Source organism: Barbus barbus (genome assembly GCF_936440315.1).
Source record: "Barbus barbus genome assembly, chromosome: 43".
Taxonomy (NCBI): domain Eukaryota; kingdom Metazoa; phylum Chordata; class Actinopteri; order Cypriniformes; family Cyprinidae; genus Barbus; species Barbus barbus.
This window is the reverse complement of record NC_136721.1, coordinates 348,463-375,470: the sequence shown is the minus strand read 5'-3', so window position 1 is coordinate 375,470 and position 27,008 is coordinate 348,463. Positions and strand designations below refer to the sequence as shown.

The following is a 27,008-nucleotide window of genomic DNA, read 5'->3' as shown; positions in this document are numbered from 1 at the left end:
TGTGTGTGTGTGTGTGTGCACGTTGGATGGGTTAAATGCAGAGCACGAATTCCGAGTATGGGTCACCATACTTGGCTGAATGTCACTTCACTTCACACACAGACAGACACACACACACACACACACACACACGCACGTACACACACACACACACACACACACACACACATGCACACACACAGACACACACACACACACACACACGCACACACACAGACACACACACACACACACACACACACACAGACACACACACACACACACACACACACAGACAGAGCAGTGGGCAGCCATTTTTGCTGCAGCACCCGGGGAGCAGTCGGGCTCAAGGACACCTTGGTTATTGGTCATGGTTATTGAGAATTTTGCTACGCTCTGGAGAATTTTCTTAGTATAAACAGAATAAATCACGAATTGAAACAGCCACAAACAATAATCACAAAGCCGTTTGTGATCTGTTGAAGGAGGCGGAATCCGGAGCTCTTCACGCAAAAACAGCAAACACCAAAGTGAGCTGAGCTCGCCATGTTTTGGTTGCGCCGCCCTTTTAAAGTCACCCGCTTCAGGATCCACCAGTCATGTTCCTTGATGAAGAGCCAATCCCTGCACACATACACACTCACATACACAAAGCAAAACACACAAAAACAAGTGCCCGGTGATAGACGCTGTTTTTATAAAAAAAAAATGCAGATTTGAGTTTTAAGCAACTACATTCTCGGCTGAAATGCACGCGTCCAGGGTTTCCATAAACTACCCTCTCAACAAAATCCATTTCAGCCATTTCTCATCGAGACTGGAGCCGCCTGCAGAAGCGAACATCACGCGCGGATAACACGTCTGGTGTGAAAGCACTGGCCGTTCATGTCCAATTTCGACTAGGCTCCTATTTATGATAATTCAGATAGCACGTGAATGCAGCATGTGTGTGTACTGATGTGTGTGTACTGATGTGTGTACTGATGTGTGTGTTGATGTGTGTGTTGATGTGTGTGTTGATGTGTGTGTACTGATGTGTGTGTGTACTATGTGTGTACTACTTAGAGCCCTGCATTTCGGCCCGGGCCCGACTTTTTTACGCCTCTAGGGCCGGGCTTCGGGCCAATTTCCACGTCATAGTTCAGACGCGGGCCGGTCCTCGGGCCTGTTTTAGGTTTCTCCTTATTTTATATTGTAGACGTCTATCGATTAGTGATGAAAAACATCGCCGTGCTGGTGGAAACAACACGAGACCACGTGACTGAGAGCAGCTCGATGGTGTTTAGTGTCCCGCAGCAGCAGCAGCTGAAGAGTTCTGCCTTCAAATGCACACAATAGACTAAAGCTTGCTGCAAAACCCCAAACATAACCATGAACGTGTCTGCGGGAAATAGTAAGGAGATATTTGAATTATTTACTAATAAACTAATGTTTTCTGAGTCTGTGTCGCAAGGATGAAGTTGCTGATCCTGACTCGCCGTCTCCTCATTAGACGCGCCTTTAGAGAGAAATGCATCTTTATTGATTATCATTAAGATTATAATAAAAGAGTTTTTGTTTTCGATTTTTTTATTTCGTTAAGTGATCATTTAAAGCTTTCTATAGATATATTTATCATGTCTGTGACGGCAGAAAGCGCATCATGTATGTTTTCTTTGTTTTATAAAAGAACTACCTGATCATGGACTTCAGGAAGAGACAGCAGCAGCCCTACACACCTCTTATGATCAGTGGGACCCCTGTGGAGAGGGTGAGTAGCTTCAAGTACCTCGGTGTAAACATCTCCGAGAACCTGACTTGGACTACACACATCCAAACTCAGGTTAAGAAAGCCAGGCAAAGACTGTACCATCTGCGACAGCTGAGGAAATTCAGGGTCTCACCAGCAATCCTGAAAACTTTCTATTCAGGGACCATAGAAAGTGTATTGACTCAGTGCATCTCAGTGTGGTATGGAAACAGCTCCAATCAGGACTGCAAAGCTCTACAGAGAGTTGTGCGCTTAGCTGAGCGCATCTCAGGGTCTGCTCTCCCCTCTCTGCAGGACATCTACCTCAAACGCTGCAAAAATAGAGCTGTTAAAATCATCAAGGACTCTAATCACCCTGGTAACCATCTATTCACTTTGCTTCCATCTGGTAAGCGCTTCCGTAGCCTGATGGCAAAAACTGAGAGACTTAGGAGGAGCTTCTTCCCCCAGGCCATCAGGCTCCTAAACTCTAACTCTGTGTCATAACATCACTTGACTCCATGTAAATATCACCATATCAATAAGCTATTCATCATTTTTCTCTACCTCATATTGCTGCTATTTAAATAACGTGGACAACTTTTTGCACATTCCTCTTATTACTATTTAAGTCAAAAACATACTGACCTGCACATTTATATTTATATTTTTTATCTTTTATTTTATTCTCTTATTTTTTCTACTTTTGTTTTTCTTAATATTTGTATTCTATATAATTGCACTGTCCTTGGAGCGGACCTGACCTACATTTCACTGCTGGTTATACTCTGTATAATTGTGTATGTGACAAATAAAAATCTTGAATCTTGAATCTTGTATTGTGAGTGCACACAAATACAAGTAGACCCTTTACAGGTCCGAATGATGTATTACTCTTACCTTTATCAAAAAATAAATAAATGAGGTCGTAGGCTATTTTAAGTTGCTTCCATTGAAAAAAAGAGAGAGAGCAAGCGCAAATGCTGGCAGTGGCAGGTCGTAGCGCCACTTCCGGTGGCATCGTCAAATGCTGCTGGAAAAAAATCCAAAGCAGGTGCCTCCATGTCCTGCAGAGCAGCTTTAGCTTCCTCTCTCAGCACAAACTCAGATATAGGCTACACACATTATTATTATAGCGCAGGTTTAACGTTTAAACATTGTTATATACTTGAACTGTTTTAGTATATCTATAGATGTTATTTTAGGCAAGTGGTGATGATATGAGAAGGATAAATTGATCAAACATAGGCTAATAGCTCATGCCGCTGGCCGCTTGGTCGTTACTTTAAAAAACAAAAACTTATAGACTATTTAACGAACAAAAATGCTCCATACGTTTTTCTAAATTAACGTAATAAAAAAACAAAACGAAATATAATAATTTTGCCATTACACACAAAACTTAATTATTTTAATAGCCGAAACAGTAGTATAAACTGTTTTAGGAGAAGAGGGAAAAAAGACGGGCTCGGGTCGGACACGGGCCGGTAATTCTGATGAGCTGTCGGACACGGGCCGGTAATTCTGATGAGCTGTCGGACACGGGCCGGTAATTCTGATAAGCTGTCGGACACGGGCCGGTAATTCTGATGAGCTGTCGGACACGGGCCGGTAATTCTGATGAGCTGTCGGACACGGGCCGGTAATTCTGATGAGCTGTCGGACACGGGCCGGGCTAGGGCCTAAATTTGAGGCCCGTGCAGGGCTCTAGTACTACTAGACATTTGGTTTTCTTTTTGTGTAATTTAAATGGTAGGCCTAAACATGTGCCTTTTTATCATTTGAGTCACTTATCAAAAGTTGCTCAAATTTGCCAAATTAATTTTAAAAATAACTAAATTTGTTTCTTGGTGCTTTTGAAAGAAAAAGTTTGTAAATTTAGCGCAGAGATGACACCAATGCTTTGGCTAAAATGCACGCGGTATCCATGACAACACCAAAGTTTGAAAAGAAACCGTCATCTTGTCCGTTACTCGGACTGAAGATGGAGCGCGGAGGAGTCGCTCGGTATGACATTTCAATATTAATAATAGTTTTATGTGTGTTTACAGTTAGCTGTGTGTAAAGAATACCCAGAACATTTGTTTGATCAAACTATTATATGATTCCTTTGTGTTCTACTCGGTTTAAGAACGAAACGCGATTGTTCATTGCGCAAGTCTGAATAAATCGAGGAACAAAGGTATAATTATGATTATACGGGAATTATAAATTAAATTCACGAACCAGTGGACTGTTTTTCGTTTGTTGGTGAATTGGAAAATCACTGCTCTTATCTGGATAGAATTTACATGTACATTTAGTCATTTAGCAGATGCTTTTATCCAAAGCGACTTACAAATGAGGACAAAAGAGCAATAATATAAGGTTACACGTGTTATAACAAGCCTCAGTTAGATTAACCCTCTGGTTGTGTTCCCGACCGGACTCCAAACAACTGCTTATAAATCTGTCATTATGCTAGATTATCACTAAATATTGGATTCAATCTTTTTGTCAACTTGTTTTCTTTCATTTAGGACTGGTTTTGTGTTTCTATTTGCTTCTGATTAATCGTAGGCCTCATTTATCTGAAAGTAGGCGCCTCATTTTTTGAGTGAAAAAAGCATTTTTTATGAATAATTTTCTTTGATTTTGATTAGCGGTAAATCTCCATCACCTGCTTTCAGATGGAGCGGCATTTAATACACGGAGCCGTGGTTCACTGACAACCCACGCGACATCGCGTTCATAATCGCTGATAAATCGCATTCGATTATGAACTGATTTTGCGAGATGCGCATGACAATCCCACGCGATTAATCCGGCAGCCCTACTTGACAGTGATAACTGTTTGGCAGTCAATGGGACAGTCAGTAGCCTCCCAGGTTTCATCCAAAATATCTTAAATTGTGTTCTGAAGACAAACGAAGCTTTTGCAGGTTTGGATCGACATGGGGGTAAGTGATTAATGACAACATTTCATTTTGGGGTGGAGTAACCTTTTAAAATGTAAAAGAGTTCAGGATAGATAGATAGATAGATAGATAGATAGATAGATAGATAGATAGTTGCTAGGCAGGGTGTAGGGTGTTTTGGGTGGTTGCTAAGTTGTTGCTATGCACAACAGTTGCCAGGGTGTTCTGGGTGAATTCTGTAAGATCCTCATATCCATGAAGCCCTTTGTGCATAAAAGAAACTCAGATTTGGAAAACTGATGGTATGTCAGTGATTTGCCATTTCTTTGACAAATGTAAAAATTGTGATACCCTCAAACCCTGAGTAATGTTAGTAGTAATGTAGTAATGCCGGACCTGCTCTTGTGTTTAACACAGTGTCCGACTCTGATATCCACTGGACGAGCGTCAGCTGTCACTGCACTTCACCACTGATCATACATTTCTTTTTTGTAGGATAAGAGACATTTTTTCTACCATCACCAATAACCAATGGTTTGCCAACTTCATCCGGCTAACCCTCGCGCTCAACATCATGTTCATCATTTACGTGGTTGATTGGAGACTGAACAATCTTTCTCCTTCCCTCTACGTAAGTATCGAGATGCACGGTATAATGGTGCTATGGTTGTACCGCGACGCACCGGCCTCACAGCATTGTCACTAGTTGCTCAAAGGGATAGTTCATTCAAAAATGTAAATACTGTACGATAATACTTTTTGTGTGCAAAGAAAACAAATATAATGATTTTATTCAACAATTGTCCTCACCCTGTCTGCAGCGGTGGCTGCCATTGTGCACAGTATCATGACGCAGGTGCTTGCTTCCGCTTCATGTAAACAATGGTTGAATAAAGTAGTCATTTTTGTTTTCTTTGCGCACTAAAAATATTCTCGTAGCTTTGTAAAATTACACACATGATCTCTTAACAGTAATTTACTAGTCATTTACCAGTAAAGTCTGTATGTGTGAAAGGGGCTAATGTGATGGATCATGACACACATGTACTGAATCAGTGTTAGCCAGCAAAAAATAAGCAGCTCATGACCTAAAAGAGCAAAGCTAATAACCTACACTAAACAGAATACCATGTAAAAGTCAGCATATTATAACCAGGGGTTGCGTTAAGTGAAAATAGTCTTTCATTTACTAAAGTAAATAAAAAACTAACGATAAGGCCGTGTGTCCACCAAAGCGTTTTTACCAGCTGAAAACACCAGGCGCTCTGCAGAAAACGCTCGGCTGTGAGCGCTTGAGAGCGCGGCATTAAGATGCTGCGGTTGCTATGATACGGGATATCCGCTGAAGTAATGGTTCTCCAAACTTTATATTTCATAACGATACTATGGTAGTCTGGCAATTCAATTGAGTAAAGAATATAAATACTCAGAGACAAGCAGTATTAACTTCTCCATTGTTGTTCAGCCATAGTACAGTCTGTAGTCCCGCCCCTCCTTCACTCTGATTGGTTGGCTGACTAGAAAGTGACAGCGATGAGCACAGCGTTTTATCCAAAGTTGAACATTCTTCAACTCTCGGCGCCAAGAAAAAAATGCCCGAACGCTCAAAATTTGCCAACCTAAGGAAAAACTGCTTCTGACCAGCTGATTGAGCTTCTGACCAGCTGATTGAGCTTCTGACCAGCTGATTGAGCTTTTGCCCAGCTGTGAGCGCTTGGGAGCACAGCATTATTTTCAGTTGAGACACCATGTTATGATACGAAAATCTGCTGAAGTAATGGCAGACGCATCGCAAATTAAATGTTTCTCCAAGCAATATTTTTTATAACAAAATTATGTTAGTCCGTCCATTTCATCTGGTAAAGATGTAAATACTTGTTGACAAGCAATATTAACTACTCCATTGTTGTTCAGTCATAGTAGAAGCAGGGTGTGACAGTTGGTCGGTATGGGTCCCGCCCCTCCTCCACTGTGATTGGTTAGCTGACTAAAAAGTGACAGTGATGAGTGCTGCGTTTCACATTCTTCAACTCTCAGCGCAGAGGGAAAAAAACGGCCGAGCATGAAAAAGACGCTCAGCGCTTCGCATGCTCCTGGCGGTTTAAAAAATGTGGCGTTCCCATTCAGAACAACTGAAAAAATATGCCAGCCTCGGGAAAAAGCACTTTAGACATGCAGCCTAGTTCAAAATACTTGAGTACTAACCTAGACAGAACTAGATTGAAACGGAGCACTTTTTTGCACATATCAACCAAACGAGATTTAGTTGGCTATTAAGCCCAATTCTGCGTCGAACCTACGCCGTAGCCTACGCAGAGACGCACCGTAACCTATGCCATACCTGACGTGCCCCTCTCCAAATGAGCACCGATGCACAGCTTACGGCGTAGAGGCTAAGGCGTAGGTCCGACGCAGAAGTATAAATTGGGCTTTAATCTCAATTCTGTCCTGTATTTTGTGCACAAATGGAGGAATGCCTCACATGACATTAACCTACTAAAGTCTGTGTGCATTGAATTTATTTAATACACAAGTTTCACAATTTGAGTTGAATTACTGAAATAAATTAACTTTTCCACGACATTCTAATTTATTGAGATGCACCTGTATAGTTTGTTATGATTACATTGGGATTTAATTGTAATATAGTGAAGTAAAGTTAGGCGTCCCGTATACGGGACGGTGACAGTTAAGGGGTTTTAATTAAGGGATGTCAAGTATTCCAAAGAGTTGCAGAGTAATCACTATATAATTATCAAAGTATGTGATTTTTGCCAGACTGCTAATGCTTTCTTCCACTGCGTGTACCTGATGGAGTATCTGCTGAGGATATGTGTGGATCCGCGGGGCTACTGGAAGATTCCTCTGAATGTGCTGTCTGCGTTTGTGCTCCTGCTCTCCTCCGTCTGCATGACTCTGAGCGTGTCTCTGAAGCACCTCATCTGCATTTACGTTCTGCTGGTCTTCAGGCTCAGGAATTACACCGATATCGAGCAGGTCGTCATATGACAAACTTACGGGACTTCTCCATCTGATTTTTTTTGTTTGTTTGTTTTTTTACAATCAGTGTTTGTGTTGTTCGTGTCTTTCAGGAGTACACTGCAGGCATCTGGAGGGGACTGAAGAAAGCCAGCTTGATCTATTCCTTGATCTTTGTGATCGTAATGGTTTTCGCAATGGCTGGTCACTCGTTTTTTGGAGACCCAAACAGAGGAGATCCAGAAAACTGGGGAGACCTCGGCACAGCCCTGTTCACACTCTTCAGACTGCTCGTAGTAAGATGAGGAATTATTCTTACGTTTTCTGACATTTGTCAGGTACATGTAAGCATCTTAAACATCAGGCCATCCTGTCATTAGTAGGACTCAACAGATGTTCTCCAGATATCTTTGAGCTTTAGCAATAGATCTTTTGATAAGAGAAATGATCGCCAAGCATTGGGACAGTAGATGCTTGACAGGAATCAAATGCTTGACCTTTATCTCTGTGTGTTAATAGTTGTATGACTGGACGAAGGTGCATAAGGACCTTGACAAAGTGGGTGTGAGCCACAGCAGCGTCTTCGTCATCGGCTTTATGATTACATGCTACTTCATACTCCTCGTTATAGCCAGGGCTGTTTTCATCACTGAATGCCGGGTAATAACCTGTTTCACATGACTAAAGTTGACTCCTAAAAATGAGCTTGCAATGAAACCTGAATTTATTTAGCTGAATTTAGTAGAAATGGTGCAATTCGGGCTTTGCATATAAAGCTCACGATCTGCACATGAAAGCGAACTGACCGATAGAGTTGGCAATAGTTGCTTCCACACCATTTTCAGAAGATTTGGTTTGGAAGATTTACACACAAAGGGCCCTATCATACACCAGGTGCAAGGCCAAGCAAGTTTTTTGCTAGTTTTAGCCCTGATGCAGTTATCATTTTCATGACAAATAGACCAACTAAAACCTGTTCAATGGCGCAGTATTGTTTTGTGATTTAAAGAGCACTTTAGTAAGATGAGCCTATAGGTGGGTCCACAACATGCTTACACTCTGCTTATTACACACACAGGGACGCGCAGCAGCACACAAACATGCCAAATATGAAACATTTAATTTAAACTACAAGTGTACTCGGACACACCCTAAGAGGACCTGTGCCTTGCGCTTTAGACCATGTGCTTAGATCATTAAAATAATGATAGTCCAAAATGAACAGAAATTGTCATAGATCTTTAATATATTATTTTATGCTATATAAGAGCACACACAACAATATTAATCATACAATACTTTATACCCAGGTATAAAGAAAATTTGGACCCTAAAGCCGCTCCCTGTTTCTGGAGAAGAAAACGAATAGGAAATAGTTGAAAAAAATAACATTAAAAAATGAAGTGATTTCAAAGACAAATTTAGAGGATGGGATGATTTTAGTTCTTTGTTTAAGAAACAATCCAGAGCTTCCCAACCTATATTAGAATGTAATATAATATGGAGATGACATTTATTATAAAGAGAGGACAATCAGTGGAGTGAGAAAAACCTTCACATCCCAGGCTTTGAAATGAACTTTATTCAGATGTTTAATAAAATCTCCCGTATGTTTAATGTATGATGGGCACTGCTCTACCAAATGATTTCAACAATTATTTTGCTTTCAATTACAGTTCAATATCAGTTCTCTTTTATCTTTACTGATGTTCAACAGAGTGCTTTTGGGAACGCAGCGGAAAGGAAGAAACGGGCGCGTGAAGACGAGGTAAAGAAGAAGGTGGAGGAGGTGCTGGAAAGGGCTAAACAGGTTAGTTTCAGGCATTAATCACGGACTCATCCTGAAATAACTTCTGCATTGGCTCAAAGAGGAAATATAAAGACCATAAAAATTGGTACAGTAAAAGATGTTTAAGATTTCGTTAGACCATTAAAATGTGTATCAAGCCAATCCACAGTATTATATTTCACGTGCCTTTGAAAATGCCAGAGAAAAAGGGCTTTAAATCACGGCTATGGGAACAATGCTATACTGGTTTCAAACGCGTTATGGAAATGTCATGTTATTCAAGATGGAAAGAAAAGCATCAATAAGTAACTGATTAATAAATAACTGGATTCAACCTCATGATTCACATACGAGTTTGTGTAGGTTAAATTGCCGTCAGACTACAGCTAACAGTGTCTCCCTGTGTTTCAGTCAAGCCTTTAATACTTAAACCACCAGAGGTCGCTGTATAGCTAAAACCGCCAATGGGAAAAATTTACCCAGACACATGGCTACTGTTTTGATATGGCTAAAAAACGTATTATGTCACTGTATTTTGTTGCTGTCTTCACAAAGTGATGTCTAGAATCATAAAATGATATTTAGTCATCAACTATGTGTTTGTCCTGTTGTTTTAATTTCATGCGCATTTTAAGCAGCCTACACTATTATCACATTTTAAATGGTGACTATAAACCAAACTGCAATGACAACGAGAATTACAAGGAAATTAATACATATTTGGTTGGTGTAATATTATAATAAAATATTTTAAGATAACCCATGTTATTTAAATTACTAAAGACGTCAATCATAAAGACTACAAAAGACGTCAATTGATGAACAATCCAGTGGCGTAGATAGTAGTAAAGTGCGTGCCAAAGTCATTTTTGATGCGATCAAGCCGGGTTCGATTCCACCCTTTACCAAACTTTTTTTTTTTCTCCATTTTCAAATTTCATATCACATGGGGTAGGTGCAGGGAGGGCTTATATTGCCCCAATATGGTGGCATCCATTTAATAATTTGAATTAAAATGATAATTTACTCTCAATATGTTATTATTATTATTGCCACTATTTGAAATAAGTAGTATAAATAGTAGAAAATCCTGCTATTTTAACATAGTGTAAATAGAATCTATAGTTGTTTGCACTTAATGTAAAATAGCACATTGCAAAGAAAATACACTAAGTGAAAATAGCATCTAAATAAAGCCCGGCTCACACTGTGCGATTTTGGCCACGATTTGGTCGTCTGAGACAAATTTTGAAAATCCTAAAAGATTCCTATAATCCTAGGCTAAAATCGGTCGTCTAGATCGCTGGTTTGACATGTTTACCGACAGCCGATTAATGGCCGTTGCGATCAGTTTTTTCCTCCGATTAAATTCTGTCAGCGTCAGAAGATTTCAGACACTTTCCTGCAGTGTGACATCTCCTACAACGACCGTCAAACCAAGAACCAATAGGAGCACTGAACTTGATGACGCAATTAGCGCGACAACTTCAAACCATTCATTATTTGTAAAAACAACATATGTACAAAGTAAAGTTTACTTAAAGTTTATTTATTAAGGGGCAGGATGTTTAAACTCGAATAACAAAATTAGCTCAAGTTCGCTCTGTAGAACTGGAAGTCCATAAAGTCCTCTTTTGCCCAGCCATGACTTGCTCCACACACGTCGTCTTTTTCGTTTTTTTTTTTTTTTTTACATCAAGGCATGTAATTAATAAAACTAACGCTACACGTTGCTGTTGTTTGCTAGCTACCATTATAGCGAGAGAACGCGGGTCACATATTGATGACGTAAAACTCCGGACAAGTCTTCTTGAGTACGTCCGTTTTTGTAAAAAAAAAAAAGTAGATCCGTTTTTGTCGCGCCTTGACTGTCGTACAGTCTGACATTAGGACAACTGAGATCCTACAGTCTGACATGGGGATCATGTTCGTACAGTGTGACAAGCAACAATCGCAAATATTATTAAAAATCGCACAGTGTGTGTAACAGAACTGTTTGTTTAGTTTCCTTTTTGTCCTTATTTGGTTCTTCCTGTTTTAGTTTGTGTCCTAGTTCTGTTAATTAATTATCGTCATCACCTGTGTTCTATTAATTACCTTGTTTTCTCGTTTGTTCCTCCCCTTTATAAGTCCTCAGTTTTGCCATTATGTTTGTCCGATCTTAAGTTAACACATTGTCTTACGTGGGTTGAAGCAGTTTATTAAAAGATTCCTTTTTGTTTATATTTTCGTCGAGCGCCTTTTTGCCACAACCACCAGACCGTTACAGAAGATCGGACCGCCAACTGAAGACGAGATCAACGCTTGGGATGCTCGAGCTCGTTCCCGTCGTTTGCGGGGGTTCTCGCCGCCGTTCGCGGCTCGCCCGTGCCCGTTCTGCATGGGATGTTGGGCTGCCTGTCGCGGCTTACCCAGGCCACCCGTTTTGGGGAGAACGGGTCGCCATTCGCCGCTCGCCCATATCCACCACCCAAGTGAAATTCGTTCCGCCTGAGACGGCGATGAATGTTCCGCCCGCGGCGAGGAGGATTCCGCCGCAAGGGGCGAGGAACGTTGCGTCGTCCGCGACGAAGAGGATTCCGCCGCCAATAACGGTTCCCCCGAACCACCGAGGGGGGAAAAACAGGTGCCGGTGGGGATTTTAATTGAGTTTGAGGGCATGTCATTCCCTCCAGTGCCTGCTCCTCGACAGTGTCATCCAGTGCCTGCTCCTAGCCAGTGCCATCCAGTACCTGCTCCTCGCAAGCGCCCTCCAGTGCCAGCTCCTCGCCAGTGCCTTCCAGTGCCTGCTCCTCATCTGAGCCCACCAATTCCGGCACCTCGCAAGTGCCCACCTGAGTTCCCGCTGGTCCCGTCCAGCCCACCTGAGTTCCCGCTGGTCCCGTCCAGCCCACCTGAGTTCCCGCTGGTCCCGTCCAGCCCACCTGAGTTCCCGCTGGTCCCGTCCAGCCCACCTGAGTTCCCGCTGGTCCCGTCCAGCCCCGCGCCTCCCGTGCGCCCTCTAATGTCCGCGCTGCAAGAGCGCCCTCTAATGTTAATGTCCGCGCTGCAAGAGCGCCCTCTAATGTCCGCGCTACAAGAGCGCCCTCTAATGTTAATGTCCGCGCTGCAAGAGCGCCCTCTAATGTCCGCGCTGCAAGAGCGCCCTCTAATGTTAATGTCCGCGCTGCAAGAGCGCCCTCTAATGTCCGCGCTGCAAGAGCGCCCTCTAATGTTAATGTCCGCGCTGCAAGAGCGCCCTCTAATGTCCGCGCTACAAGAGCGCCCCTTTGAATCCACGCTGCCAGAGCGCCCCCAAGTGTCCGCGCTGCAAGAGCACCCTCAAGTGTCCGCGCTACAAGAGCGCCCTCAAGTGTCTGCGCTGCAAGAGCGCCCTCCTGCGTCTCCGCTGGTCCCGTCCAGCTCTCCTTCGTCTCCGCTGGTTCTATCCAGCTTCGCGCCTCCCGTGCGCCCTCAAGTGCCCGCTCCTCCGGAGCGCCCCCAAGAGTCCGCTCCTCCCGAGCGCCCCCAAGCGCCCGCTCCTCCAGAGCGCCCCCGATCCGCCATGGCTGCCCGAGGATCCAGATCCGCCGAGGCCGCCCGAGGACCCCGATCCGCCATGGCTGCCCGAGGATCCAGATATCTGTAACATATCAAATTTGATAACAAATTTCAGATAACAAATTTCTCTGTATTGCTTCAGGATAAATTGCTTACACCACTAAAAATCTCAGTGATGCGGTGCTTTTGTGGGGATATTTTGTATGGAATATTGTTTGCTGATATGAAGTTTACTGTATATCATAATAATAAATAGCATTTATGAAAGCGATGAGATTTTGTTTTCTTTTCACATTAAACACATTAAATATTACATATATGTATGTAATATAATGTGTATTTCCATCACAGGCTTGGGTCTTAAATTTCATATAAGGTGATATTAAAAAGATCATAAAAGGTCTTAAATTTAACTTCTTCATATTTGTAGAAACCCTGGTTACTTATTTTAGTTAAAATATTCAGTTCAATTCAAGTTTATTTGTATAGCGCTTTTTACGATACAAATCGTTGCTAAGCAGCTCTACAGGAATTTAAGTTTCCACAATATATTTATACATTGTGGAACCTTAATATGTTTGACTTATGGCAAAATTTGCTAATTCTGTATGTTATCTGAGCGTTGGCATCCTCCGAAGTCCTCTGAGGGGTTGGCATCATCTTTTCTCAGGTGTTCGGTCATCTCAGATCATTTAAGGGTTGGATCCAGACTGAAGCTTCTGTAATTCCTAGTTACCACGGGATGTTAATCAACAGAGAAACAAATAGAGACATAATTAGCGTAGCTGCTGTTCCATCTAAGCAAAAATTATTTGTTCAGCCCAAGCTAAAGAATAATAATAATGTACATTTGATCAGATATAACTGCAGTACAAGATTATAAGATGCATTATGTGAATGCTTGGCTAAAGAGATGTGTCTTTAATCTAGATTTAAACAGAGAGAGTGTGTCTGAACCCCGAATGTTATCAGGAAGGCTATTCCAGAGGCTATTCCTCTACCTCCTTTAGTGGACTTTGCTATCCTAGGTACTACCAAAAGTCCAGAGTTTTGTGACCTTAAGGAGCGGGTTGGATTGTAGCGTGGTAGAAGACGAGTTAGATACGCAGGAGCTAAACCATTTAGGGCCTTATAGGCAAGTAATAATATTTTGTAAATGATACGGAACTGAATAGGTAGCCAGTGCAGAGACTGTAAAATTGGGGTAATATGATCATATTTCTTGACCTGGTAAGAACTCTAGCCGCTGCATTTTGGACTATCTGTAGCTTGTTTATTGAAGATGCAGAACAACCAGCTAGCAGTGCATTACAATAGTCCAGTCTAGAGGTCATGAATGCATGAACTAGCTTTTCTGCATCAGAAACAGGGAGCATGTTTCGAAGCTTGACAATGTTTCTAAGATGGAAGAATGCTGTTTTTGTAACATGGGAAATATGATTTTCAAGACAAGTTGCTGTCTAATATAACACCCAGATTTTTGACTTTAGAGGACGTGACAGTGCATCCGTCTAGTTGCAAATTATAATCCAAGAGATTCTGTGTACTGTTTTTTGGTCCAATAAGTAATATCTCTGTCTTATCTGAATTTAATAGGAGGAAATTATTGGTCATCCAATCTTTTACATTTTTAACACAATCTATTAGTTTAGATAGTTTAGAAGTTTCATCTGGTCTTGTTGAGATATATAGTTGTGTATCATCAGCATAACAATGAAAACTAATCCCGTATTTTCTAATAATATTACCAAGAGGCAACATGTATATTGAAAATAGCAGAGGACCTAGGACAGATCCTTGTGGTACTCCATACTTTACTGGTGATAATTGAGATGACTCTCCATTTAAATGAACAAAGTGGTAGCGATCGGACAGGTAGGATCTAAACCATCTTAAAGCCTGCCCTTGAATACCAATATATTTTTGTAATCGATCTATGAATATATCATGGTCTATAGTGTCGAACGCATCACTAAGATCAAGTAATACTAGCAATGAGATGCAGCCTTGATCTGAAGCAAGAAGTCATTTGTAATTTTAACAAGTGCAGTTCCTGTACTATGGTGAGGCCTGAAAATATCATATCAAAGTCATAATTTTGGCATCATGGCAACACTACGCGCTGTCAGAATATTTCTCCCTGTAATAATTGTGAGGTTGTAAATTTTACAGATGGTATGTTAGGTAATATCAGTAAATTCTGCATCACTGCTTTACTCTCTAATATGTCACACAATATGTCAATTTATTCACTTATCTGTGAAATATAGTAGATTATCATTGTTATATTCCATATCTGGTATAAAATGGTCATCATAGGCTTCTGATATTTTGATAAAATGTTACCCAATGTGTCATGTACTGTATGTGTTCAATATTTTTAATAACCATTTTCTTTTTTTTACGGTAGCACCATGCCCCAAAACTCCGGAGTGTGAGGGAACTCAAAAGACCCTTATGTCATGATCGATTTATTTATGCGCAGGACAAGATCACTAGTTCTTCTTTCATAGGGACATTTATGCAGCAGCTGAATAAACGAGAACAAACCATGTTAGAGTGAGTGACTGTGTGATTTCATTTTCTGTTTTTGGACCGGTCATATGCGTTACTTTTAAATTGAACTTTGTCTTTTGTCATAACTGTGTACGTAGGTCGTGGCGGCTCATAAATGAGAAGATGGCTGTACTGAAGGAAGAGCTAGAGGACAAGCTGAATGAGGAAGCTCTTGCTGAGGGTAAGTGTGGCCTTCACAAACAACAGATAATACATAATGTTTGTGCCAAATCTGTTTTTAGGTTTTTAGGTGAGTTTCTCACAGGTTTCTGTTGTTCTAAAATCTCGCCCCTCTCTCTTTGTTTCAGGGCTGTACAAGAAGTCCGGCAGATTAGTATTTCTTGGCCTGGGCAATTCTGGCAAAACGACACTTCTGCATATGCTGAACGACCATAGACTGGGTCTGCATGTGCCGACCTTTGACCCCAGTAAGTGAACATTTCACCACACCGACCCTCATGAATATCAAACATAATCCTGTAGTTCAGCACTGCACCTTTCATTAAATGCTGCATGTTGAGCTTGTCTGGCTTTAGTGTCCACTGATTCGTGTGAGCTACAGCACCAGCATACATATAACGGAACACACATTTTACATCCATATGTCTGATGTTAAATAGGGTCTGAGAAGTCTAGAGAGAAGCGTCTGGAATTTAGAAATAGAAAAGTGGAGGAAGCTTTTGACTTTCTGTCTGTGTCTGATTTCAGTCAGAGAAATAAACACTGATTAGTTGGGCTTTGTGTCTTTACCCTCACAGCCTCAGAAGTGCTGAGGATCGCTGGCGTGACGCTCAGCTCCTGTGATCCAGGTGAGTAGATGGATCCACGCCTCGCCGTCTGTCTGCATCAGATCGCTCATGTGCTAAAGCTGTCCTGTGTTTCTGAACAGCTCGAGAAGAGTGGAGGACGCTTCTCCCAGGCGTGAACGCTATCGTCTTCCTGGTGGACTGCGCAGATTACGCCAGGCTGCCCGAATCCAAAACAGAGCTTGATGTGAGCTTTATGCTGTCTCCAGCCATTTCAGCCTTCGTTACACACTCGTGATGTGTCAGTGAACACGAGACACATGTTTGCTAGCGTCCTGCGCTGGAATTCATGAAGCATCTCCTGTCTCATGCCATACTGTACCTGTGTGTGTGTGTGTGTGTGTGTGTTGTCTGTGAATAACAGGCACTAATGACAGATGAAACCATTGGAAATGTGCCCATCTTGATCCTCGGCAACAAGATCGACAAACCTGAAGCCATTAGTGAGGAGAAACTGCGAGAGATATTTGGACTGTATGGTCAGACGACGGGAAAGGTGAGACACAGACCTCTCAGGGACGCTTTTGTGCTTCACTGCAATGCTTCTGTATTGTTTTTCTATGTAAACATCCTCTAGATAGACGTCTTTGACTGTTGCACAATGCCTCGAGATGCTGCCTTCTTTTCCATTCATCAGCTCTGAGGCTGGATTCTATTGTGCGACATGTTGCGATTTTAAATGTGAAAGCACCAATGAGGAAGAACTGAGGCGCTATGGTCTGTCACGTCTAGGGGTCAACTGATTATCGGCCTGGCTGATTATGGGCGCCGATATTATGCATTTTTATGATTATCGTATCGGTGTTACGATATCGATGTGACGATAAAATAATTACATTTTGAAACGCGCTATTTGGGTCTGATGCAGCCTGTCGGAACTCACCACTCTGTGGCCTAGAGCAGTCTCCGCTCACCGTACATCTGATTTGTTGGGAGTCACGAGTCTGACTCAATCAACGCGGAAGACTAAAGGCACTCTCACACCGAAAGCACTTGCTAACTGGAGCTGCTCAGTGATCACGCATCAGTTCTCTCTCAAAGGCAGCAGCAGACGTTGCTCAAGTTGCAATAAATCACAATCCACTACACTGAAGTTGCAAAACACCTCAATATTATCTATTTATGGTTTCCGTGATGGGATAAACGCAGATGGGATCGCGGAATCCAGTCATGTATATGGAATTTACTGAATAACGCGGAGTCACTGAATTTTTCAAAGTTTGGATGAATTAATCAAAAGTAGGTCAGTACACTTAAATTGACGCCTACAGCCATGATGGTTTGGAATTGCTTCAATCACTTTGACAAGGAAGGTACCACTAAATGGTCATATTGGCTACACAAAATTATAATGGAGAACACTACTGTAAAAAATAAGCCTTGTTTCAGTGCGTTGTTATGGAAAGAAAGCATCCACAGAGTTATACATTCATGATTAGCACAGTTATGTTCGCTTATGCAGCCACTCACAATCTTTTGTGAAAGTGTAATTTGCAATACTTTGTTTATATATATATATATATATATATATATATATATATATATACACACACACATATACAGGTGCTGGTCATAAAATTAGAATATCATGAAAAAGTTGATTTATTTCAGTAATACCATTCAAAAAGTGAAACTTGTATATTAGATTCATTCATTACACACAGACTGATATATTTCAAATGTTTATTTCCTTTAATTTTGATGATTACAACTGACAACTAATGAAAGTCCTTTGATGATTATAACTGACAACTAATGAAAAGCACCTGTATATATAGCAGGGCTGTACATTAACATTTTTTGCACATAGCACTGGTGCTACAGAGGTTGAAACAGTTGTAGCACAAGTTTACAACGTCTGTTATCATGTCTGAATACAAACACAAGTAATGGAGTTCATCACTTTAACAGGCATTGATGTTCCATACAGAGCACAAAAAATACCAACATCACAAAAATTGTTTTAGACAAAGTTTTTTCTTTATTTGCTAAAAATGGAAGAGTGCAGAAACATAACACCTCTTACCCCTCAACAAAATATAAAATAAAAAATAATGGCAGAGATTTAGGCCAAAGTGGGCAAAGATAAAAAAATTATTAATTTTCAGGTACAGTATTTAGCAGTAACATTCAAGAAATTTAACAAATATTAAAATAAAACCCTATATACATCAGTTTTTTAAAGCAACTGTATTAATTTTCATCAATCAAGAGCAGTGAGAAATATTTCTGTTTGTTTTATTAACATTAAAAGAGTAGTTCACATAAAAATGAAAATGCTGTCATCTGTCTGTCAATTTTGTCATAGTTTTTTATTTTTATACTAACTCACTCTCAAGTTGTTTTATCGTGTGTAATTGTACACACTCCCGCATGCGGGTTTATAAAGAGGGAAATTCCCACAAACATTAATGCTCTAGAGCAATGGTTCTCAAAGTGTGGTACGTGAGCTTCCTCTAGTGGTACGCAGAGGAATCTCTGAATTAAATATAAATTTGTGTTTTGATAAATTTGCGTTTTGGCGTTGTTCATTGGTCAGGCATCGACCAATAAAATGTCTTCATTCTCAGCCCAGCCCCGCCCCCGGCTCTGAGCTCTCACGTCTGCATTCACAAGTGCACAAGTGAGTTTTGCTACAGGAATACCGCAGGAGTAGCAAAGGTCAAAGCGCTAAGATTTGAAGTTGTACTGCCAGAACTGAGAGGTTGTACGTGCTGACTTGAGGTTTTACAGCGAAACTGAAGTAAAGCACAAAAGCACACGTTTGTGTGTGTCATTTTGTTTATGTGAATGTCATTCTACACATGTGTAACTATTAATCTGCAACTTCGACTTCAAAACACGGGTGTTTTGATTATTGTCTGTGTGTGCAAATCGAAAGATTCAGCTTTTCAGATCAGAGCTGTGAGTGTAAATTTGAACTTACAAATACGAATATTAATATGACAAGTTCTCACATTCAGATCAACAAGCTCTCGAGTTTAGCTACTGATCTACCTTCATACTTTTGTGGGCCTGATTGTCGTTACTTGCAGCTACACATACAGCCTGTGTTAACTTTTTCTTTTTAATCAAGTACTTTTTTATTTAAAAGTTAAATAAAAACTGTACTGTACTTAAAGATTAAATGAAAATGTATTGTAGCTAATTAAAATGTAAATAAAAACTGTAAGTTACTGTACTTATGTTAACTACGGTACATTTTCATTTAATCTTTAAGTACAGTTTTTTAGCATTTAAGTACAGTACAGTTTTCATTTCACTTTTAGGTACAATATGTTTTTATTTAATTAAGTGTTTTATTTACTTGGAAGTAACAGTGCAGTGTTAATGTTAAAACTGTCAATGTTTTAAGAGGCTGACAATAATAAAAGTTCTTATTAGGAATAAAACAGAATTTTATTTTTTGTTGTTGTTGTTGTTGTTTTTAACTGTGCATAGTGCTACTGCATTTTAATGTTGGTCATAATAGTGGTACTTGGAAGGCCAAATATTTTCTGAGGTGGTACTTGGTTTAAAAAGATTGAGAACCACTGCTCTAGAGCATGTAGGTTGAATCCAAAGATATTATCAGAGCAGATCAGTCATTTTAAAACTTTCTGAGACAGAATTTCACAAACAGTATGAGTGATTGGGATTGAGTTGGAGGTCACGGCATCTTCTCCTGCTCTCTCAAAATGCACAAATGGCCTCACATGATATTTACCTTGAGTTTGCTCTGCAAGCTGCAATACAAGACTAGTTGATGGAATTGTCACTCATTTTAAGTCATGCCAGTTTAAACAATCAAGCTATTTAACCCTCTCTAATTGACGGCCTTCAATGCTCTCTCAGCCAAAGCGTCCACAGCCGCCTCTCAAACAACTCACGACTCCCGAGTGTCAGATTAAGTTCTTACATACTGTACCATGTAGCCTAAGTAATGTTGTCCAATGACTTGTTTGCATTATTTAGGCATTATTTAAATTTTTTTTTTTTTAAGGCAATATCTTTTGGTAACAATTTACAAAGCAACAATTTTAAAGTCTCTTTGTTAATGCATTATTTAACATGAACTAACAGCAATTATTATTATTATTATTAATAAGTTAAAAGTGAATCTAGTGTTCTTTAATATTGCTGATGCCATGTCATGAACCCTACCCCCACAGCAAACAGAACTGAACCAAACCGAACCGTGGCATTGGTGTATTGTTACACCCCTAGCATCGATTAAAAAAGAGAAATCCATATTTTTAACCCAACCCTATCACTTCCCGTGAATCAGTTTTTGATCTCGAACCCATCACGCTTTAGTGACACAAAGACTTGACTACTGTAGGACTTCAGCCTTCCTATCGTTACTGGTGTGACAGCTTCTGAAGAGTCAGAAACGATCATAACTGTGCTCCAAAATAAATGCAGCACAAGGCTGTCTGACAATGAACGCATATACTAAAATGACAGTATATTTAGGAGCCAGATGTTTTTTGTTGTATTTCAGCTGATCTCTGTTTCTAATTTTCACAAACTGCATTGCAATCATTTTCCAAAATGTCATTTGTGTCACACTCATCATTGTGTAACGATCCTCTGGCTCACATTATCCAGCAAACATTAGGAATATTTTTCCTATTATTCAATAGAATTTGTTACTTTATCATCATAAACCATTATCTGAATAAGGTGTTCGTCTTTAGGCACATCTACAAGATTATAGCTTAGTCTTTCTGAAATAACTAGAGATCAGTTAACAATAGCAGCGGTTCAGTCCACGTATACGCTCTTCTCAACTCATACAAGTAAAAAGTAGAGTAATTAAAACAAAAATAAAAACAAAGAAACAAGCAATGGGCTAAACAGAACAAAGAACAAATGAAATAAAGAGTGTTTGTCAGGTCAATCAGAAGAAATACTGCAGACATGACATGGAACAGTTGAAAATACTATAAACAGTATAATATATGTGACCCTGGACCACAAAACCAGTCATAAGCGTCAATTTTTCAAAACTGAGATTTATAGATTTATATTTTTACGGTAGGAAATTTACAAAATATCTTCATGGAACATGATCTTTACTTAATATCCTAATGATTTTTGGCATAAAAGAGAAATCAATAATTTTGACCCATACAATGTATTGTTGGCTATTGCTACAAATATACCTGTGCTACTGATGTGCTGCAGGGTCACAAATAGTTTGACCTTCTGAGGTGTAAGAACAACATGTTCTTGTAAGTGAAGCCCACAAATACAGACTGTTTTGACTGCTGTGTTGTGTTCAGGCCTGTGTTTTGAGTGATGTGTTGTGTTCAGGCCTGTGTTTTGACTGCTGTGTTGTGTTCAGGCCTGTGTTTTGAGTGATGTGTTGTGTTCAGGGCTGTGTTTTGAGTGCTGTGTTGTGTTCAGGCCTGTGTTTTGAGTGATGTGTTGTGTTCAGGGCTGTGTTTTGAGTGATGTGTTGTGTTCAGGCCTGTGTTTTGAGTGATGTGTTGTGTTCAGGGCTGTGTTTTGAGTGATGTGTTGTGTTCAGGGCTGTGTTTTGAGTGATGTGTTGTGTTCAGGGCTGTGTTTTGAGTGATGTGTTGTGTTCAGGCCTGTGTTTTGAGTGATGTGTTGTGTTCAGGGCTGTGTTTTGAGTGATGTGTTGTGTTCAGGGCTGTGTTTTGAGTGCTGTGTTGTGTTCAGGCCTGTGTTTTGAGTGATGTGTTGTGTTCAGGGCTGTGTTTTGAGTGATGTGTTGTGTTCAGGCCTGTGTTTTGAGTGATGTGTTGTGTTCAGGGCTGTGTTTTGAGTGATGTGTTGTGTTCAGGCCTGTGTTTTGAGTGATGTGTTGTGTTCAGGGCTGTGTTTTGAGTGATGTGTTGTGTTCAGGCCTGTGTTTTGAGTGATGTGTTGTGTTCAGGGCTGTGTTTTGAGTGATGTGTTGTGTTCAGGGCTGTGTTTTGAGTGATGTGTTGTGTTCAGGCCTGTGTTTTGAGTGATGTGTTGTGTTCAGGGCTGTGTTTTGAGTGATGTGTTGTGTTCAGGGCTGTGTTTTGAGTGCTGTGTTGTGTTCAGGCCTGTGTTTTGAGTGATGTGTTGTGTTCAGGCCTGTGTTTTGAGTGTTGTGTTGTGTTCAGGCCTGTGTTTTGAGTGCTGTGTTGTGTTCAGGCCTGTGTTTTGAGTGCTGTGTTGTGTTCAGGCCTGTGTTTTGAGTGCTGTGTTGTGTTCAGGCCTGTGTTTTGAGTGTTGTGTTGTGTTCAGGCCTGTGTTTTGAGTGTTGTGTTGTGTTCAGGCCTGTGTTTTGAGTGTTGTGTTGTGTTCAGGCCTGTGTTTTGAGTGTTGTGTTGTGTTCAGGCCTGTGTTTTGAGTGATGTGTTGTGTTCAGGCCTGTGTTTCGAGTGTTGTGTTGTGTTCAGGCCTGTGTTTTGACTGCTGTGTTGTGTTCAGGCCTGTGTTGTGTTCAGGCCTGTGTTTTGAGTGCTGTGTTGTGTTCAGGCCTGTGTTTTGGTGCTGTGTTGTGTTCAAGCCTGTGTTTTGAGTGATGTGTTGTGTTCTAGACAACATTACAACAGCACCGTTCAGGCCTGTGTTTTGAGTGCTGTGTTGTATTCAGGCCTGTGTTTTGAGTGTTGTGTTGTGTTCAGGCCTGTGTTTTGAGTGCTGTGTTGTGTTCAGGCCTGTGTTTTGAGTGATGTGTTGTGTTCAGGCCTGTGTTTTGAGTGATGTGTTGTGTTCAGGCCTGTGTTTTGAGTGATGTGTTGTGTTCAGGGCTGTGTTTTGAGTGCTGTGTTGTGTTCAGGGCTGTGTTTTGAGTGATGTGTTGTATTCAGGCCTGTGTTTTGAGTGATGTGTTGTGTTCAGGCCTGTGTTTTGAGTGTTGTGTTGTGTTCAGGCCTGTGTTTTGAGTGCTGTGTTGTGTTCAGGCCTGTATTTTGAGTGATGTGTTGTGTTCAGGCCTGTGTTTTGAGTGATGTGTTGTGTTCAGGCCTGTGTTTTGAGTGTTGTGTTGTGTTCCGGCCTGTGTTTTGAGTGCTGTGTTGTGTTCAGGGCTGTGTTTTGAGTGATGTGTTGTGTTCAGGCCTGTGTTTTGAGTGATGTGTTGTGTTCAGGCCTGTGTTTTGAGTGATGTGTTGTGTTCAGGCCTGTGTTTTGAGTGATGTGTTGTGTTCAGGCCTGTGTTTCGAGTGTTGTGTTGTGTTCAGGCCTGTGTTTTGACTGCTGTGTTGTGTTCAGGGCTGTGTTTTGAGTGATGTGTTGTGTTCAGGCCTGTGTTTTGAGTGATGTGTTGTGTTCAGGCCTGTGTTTTGAGTGCTGTGTTGTGTTCAGGCCTGTGTTTTGAGTGATGTGTTGTGTTCAGGCCTGTGTTTTGAGTGATGTGTTGTGTTCAGGCCTGTGTTTCGAGTGTTGTGTTGTGTTCAGGCCTGTGTTTTGACTGCTGTGTTGTGTTCAGGGCTGTGTTTTGAGTGATGTGTTGTGTTCAGGCCTGTGTTTTGAGTGCTGTGTTGTGTTCAGGCCTGTGTTTTGAGTGATGTGTTGTGTTCAGGCCTGTGTTTTGAGTGATGTGTTGTGTTCAGGGCTGTGTTTTGACTGCTGTGTTGTGTTCAGGCCTGTGTTTTGAGTGCTGTGTTGTGTTCAGGCCTGTGTTTTGAGTGATGTGTTGTGTTCAGGCCTGTGTTTTGAGTGATGTGTTGTGTTCAGGCCTGTGTTTCGAGTGTTGTGTTGTGTTCAGGCCTGTGTTTTGACTGCTGTGTTGTGTTCAGGGCTGTGTTTTGAGTGATGTGTTGTGTTCAGGCCTGTGTTTTGACTGCTGTGTTGTGTTCAGGGCTGTGTTTTGAGTGCTGTGTTGTGTTCAGGCCTGTGTTTTGAGTGCTGTGTTGTATTCAGGCCTGTGTTTTGAGTGATGTGTTGTGTTCAGGCCTGTGTTTTGAGTGATGTGTTGTGTTCAGGGCTGTGTTTTGAGTGATGTGTTGTGTTCAGGCCTGTGTTTTGAGTGATGTGTTGTGTTCAGGCCTGTGTTTTGAGTGATGTGTTGTGTTCAGGCCTGTGTTTCGAGTGTTGTGTTGTGTTCAGGCCTGTGTTTTGAGTGATGTGTTGTGTTCAGGCCTGTGTTTTGAGTGATGTGTTGTGTTCAGGCCTGTGTTTTGAGTGATGTGTTGTGTTCAGGCCTGTGTTTTGAGTGATGTGTTGTGTTCAGGCCTGTGTTTTGACTGCTGTGTTGTGTTCAGGGCTGTGTTTTGAGTGATGTGTTGTGTTCAGGCCTGTGTTTTGACTGCTGTGTTGTGTTCAGGGCTGTGTTTTGAGTGATGTGTTGTGTTCAGGGCTGTGTTTTGAGTGATGTGTTGTGTTCAGGGCTGTGTTTTGAGTGATGTGTTGTGTTCAGGGCTGTGTTCCCGTCAGTGAGCTGAAGACGAGAGCGCTGGAGCTGTTTATGTGCAGCGTGACGGAGAGACGGGGATACGGTGAGGCTCTGCGCTGGCTCTCACACCACATCAGCTACACAACCACTGCTGAAGTCTGATGCTCTTCCTCTACACAGCTGATCTGCTTTCAGTTTCACTAAATATCTCAATCTCATACTACTTTTTTAAATGAGTTGTTATATTAAAAATAATTTGTAATTTATGTAAATATGAATATATGATTTTTTTTTATCATTTGTAATTGAGTCATCTTAACTTGATCAATATGGATAAAATAAATAAAAAATGATTAAACATAATTATATATTCTCAAAACAGGCAATGTGAACTGGTCTTAATGAATTAAGTGACTCATCATTAAAGTGTTTGCTGTTCTACATCATTACTTGAAGCATCTTTTGCTGTGAAGAGATTTCCTCACAGTATCTTACAAACAGACTGAGATGAGTGAGTTAAGAACTGATCATTTGATATTGATTCTGATATCTGCTGATTTTGAATCAGATTCATGGTGAGCACTTCTTTCCATTGGAAAAGTTAAATAGCACGTCCCTAATGATAAAACAGTTAATGGTGGCCCAGAGTATAATGGATATATCTTAAGCAGTGTTGGAGAGAGCACTCCTCACATTTCCTTCAAAAACACAAGCATCTGCTTTGAAAGTATATATTATGGGAGGAATAATTGACTCTGGGCTGTTGAATTATTAGAAAATTAATGCACACCCGAGGTGGTGATGCGGTCACGACACGATGCGGATTTTTAATAATTCAATGGACCGAAGTCAATTATTCTGCTTACACTACGGTTACTGTATCTCAAGACATCGATCAGATGATATATTTCAAGGCATTCGTCTGGTTTTTGTACTTAAAGGCGCACTAACCAATTTTTGCCAACGATGTTCCAGTTCTCAAAAATTGCTTAGTGCACCTTTAAAACACTATTGTGAGTAGGATTAATTAATCAGCATCTCATCCAACTCCTCTGTTGCTAATTCCACAACATCACTTCAGTAACGGAGGCTTGAGCCGTTGATAGCAGACTAATGCAGCTAATAACTAAGTTATTAGAGAGAGAGATGATCTCTGTGAGTCTGTGTCTCTCAACAGTGTTTAATAGCAATGTCTCTAGTAATAGTGAAACTTTTTTTGTGTAAAGGTGTTTATTGGGAATATACATACAATTATGTAGTATACAAAAGCACTAAGAATATCAGAACATTCTTTATTTTAACAGTTAGCAAAAAAGGGTAAAGAAAATACAAACAAACAAACACACAAAAAACCATGAGCACCCACCCACACATGGTATAATTGTCTCAAATGTTTATTAAAACATTTGTCATATCAATGTTAAATACAGGTAGAATTACAATAAAGGGGCCCAAATATAGTCAAAGTCTGTGGGACAGAATATAGTATTTTCTCAGGGGTACTATAAGATACAAGCTCATTAACCCAGTGTTTTTGCTCTGGGGGGGTTCTCAGTTTGTTTCTGTGGTCTTGTAGCTGAATGAACACATATCCCCACAGCCCCGCTCCCGAGTCTAGCAGAAAGCCTTCCCAGAACACTGGAGCTTATTATAACAACACAGGAGGACCAAATCTAGAATGTGATGTTCAGCAAGCACATATGAGTGTAATGGTCAGGTGTCCCAATACTTTTGTCCATATAGTGTATGTTACTGACATCATGAAACGTTTGTCATTCATTAAATGATATTTCTCTGTTGTTATTAAAAGAAAATGTTCCGTATAATGTTATAATAAACTATTGTTATAATTCTAAAGGGGTCACAAACTTTCAAGCACCACTATATATAACATGCTATTTTTTTTTTTTTACACCTAGCCATTTATGATGCATCAAATGCACCTTAATAATACGTAATGTTTCCCTTGTACATGTAATGTAGGCGTGAAAAACATCTACTTCTGTTGTGTACTAATAGGACAAGGCATATTTCTTTTAACAGAAGAGTTAATAAATCAGTAGGAAGAGGGGCGCTGTTTTACACCAGGTTTGTAAATCACAGGAGACTCAGAGATGGCTGAAAGGAGCCAATTATAATTATAATAAAATAAAAAAATGATGCTGTATCGAAGTCTTTCCATGCAAGCACAAAACTATCATACACTGTACTGGAGTCTGGGCTGTTTTTAATCCAATAATTATATTAACAGTTTATTAAGCTAATCTAATTTGTTGTAATACAGCCTGATTTCTGCATTTCTGTTAAAGATGTATGTGATGCTTAGGAAGTGAATCAGAACATACGAACATTTCACTTCCCAGTCCAGTCCAGTCCAGTTCTGGATCTTCCAGCACTCCACCTCACCAGC

At 40.6% G+C, this 27,008-nt stretch overlaps 1 protein-coding gene across 1 annotated transcript; it reads left to right on the top strand.

Annotated features, from left to right (window-relative positions):
• The first annotated feature begins 3,672 nt into the window (after positions 1–3,672).
• Positions 3,673–25,043, top strand: LOC306862037 (uncharacterized protein). The gene is made up of 13 exons (XM_079404625.1): positions 3,673–3,715; positions 5,101–5,236; positions 7,384–7,602; positions 7,698–7,880; positions 8,104–8,244; positions 9,302–9,394; positions 15,324–15,472; positions 15,568–15,650; positions 15,778–15,897; positions 16,228–16,278; positions 16,359–16,462; positions 16,640–16,771; positions 24,623–25,043. The coding sequence occupies exons 1-13, from the start codon at positions 3,693–3,695 to the stop codon at positions 24,758–24,760; spliced, it is 1,572 nt and encodes a 523-aa protein (XP_079260751.1). The 5' UTR covers positions 3,673–3,692; the 3' UTR covers positions 24,761–25,043.
• The last annotated feature ends 1,965 nt before the right edge of the window (positions 25,044–27,008 follow it).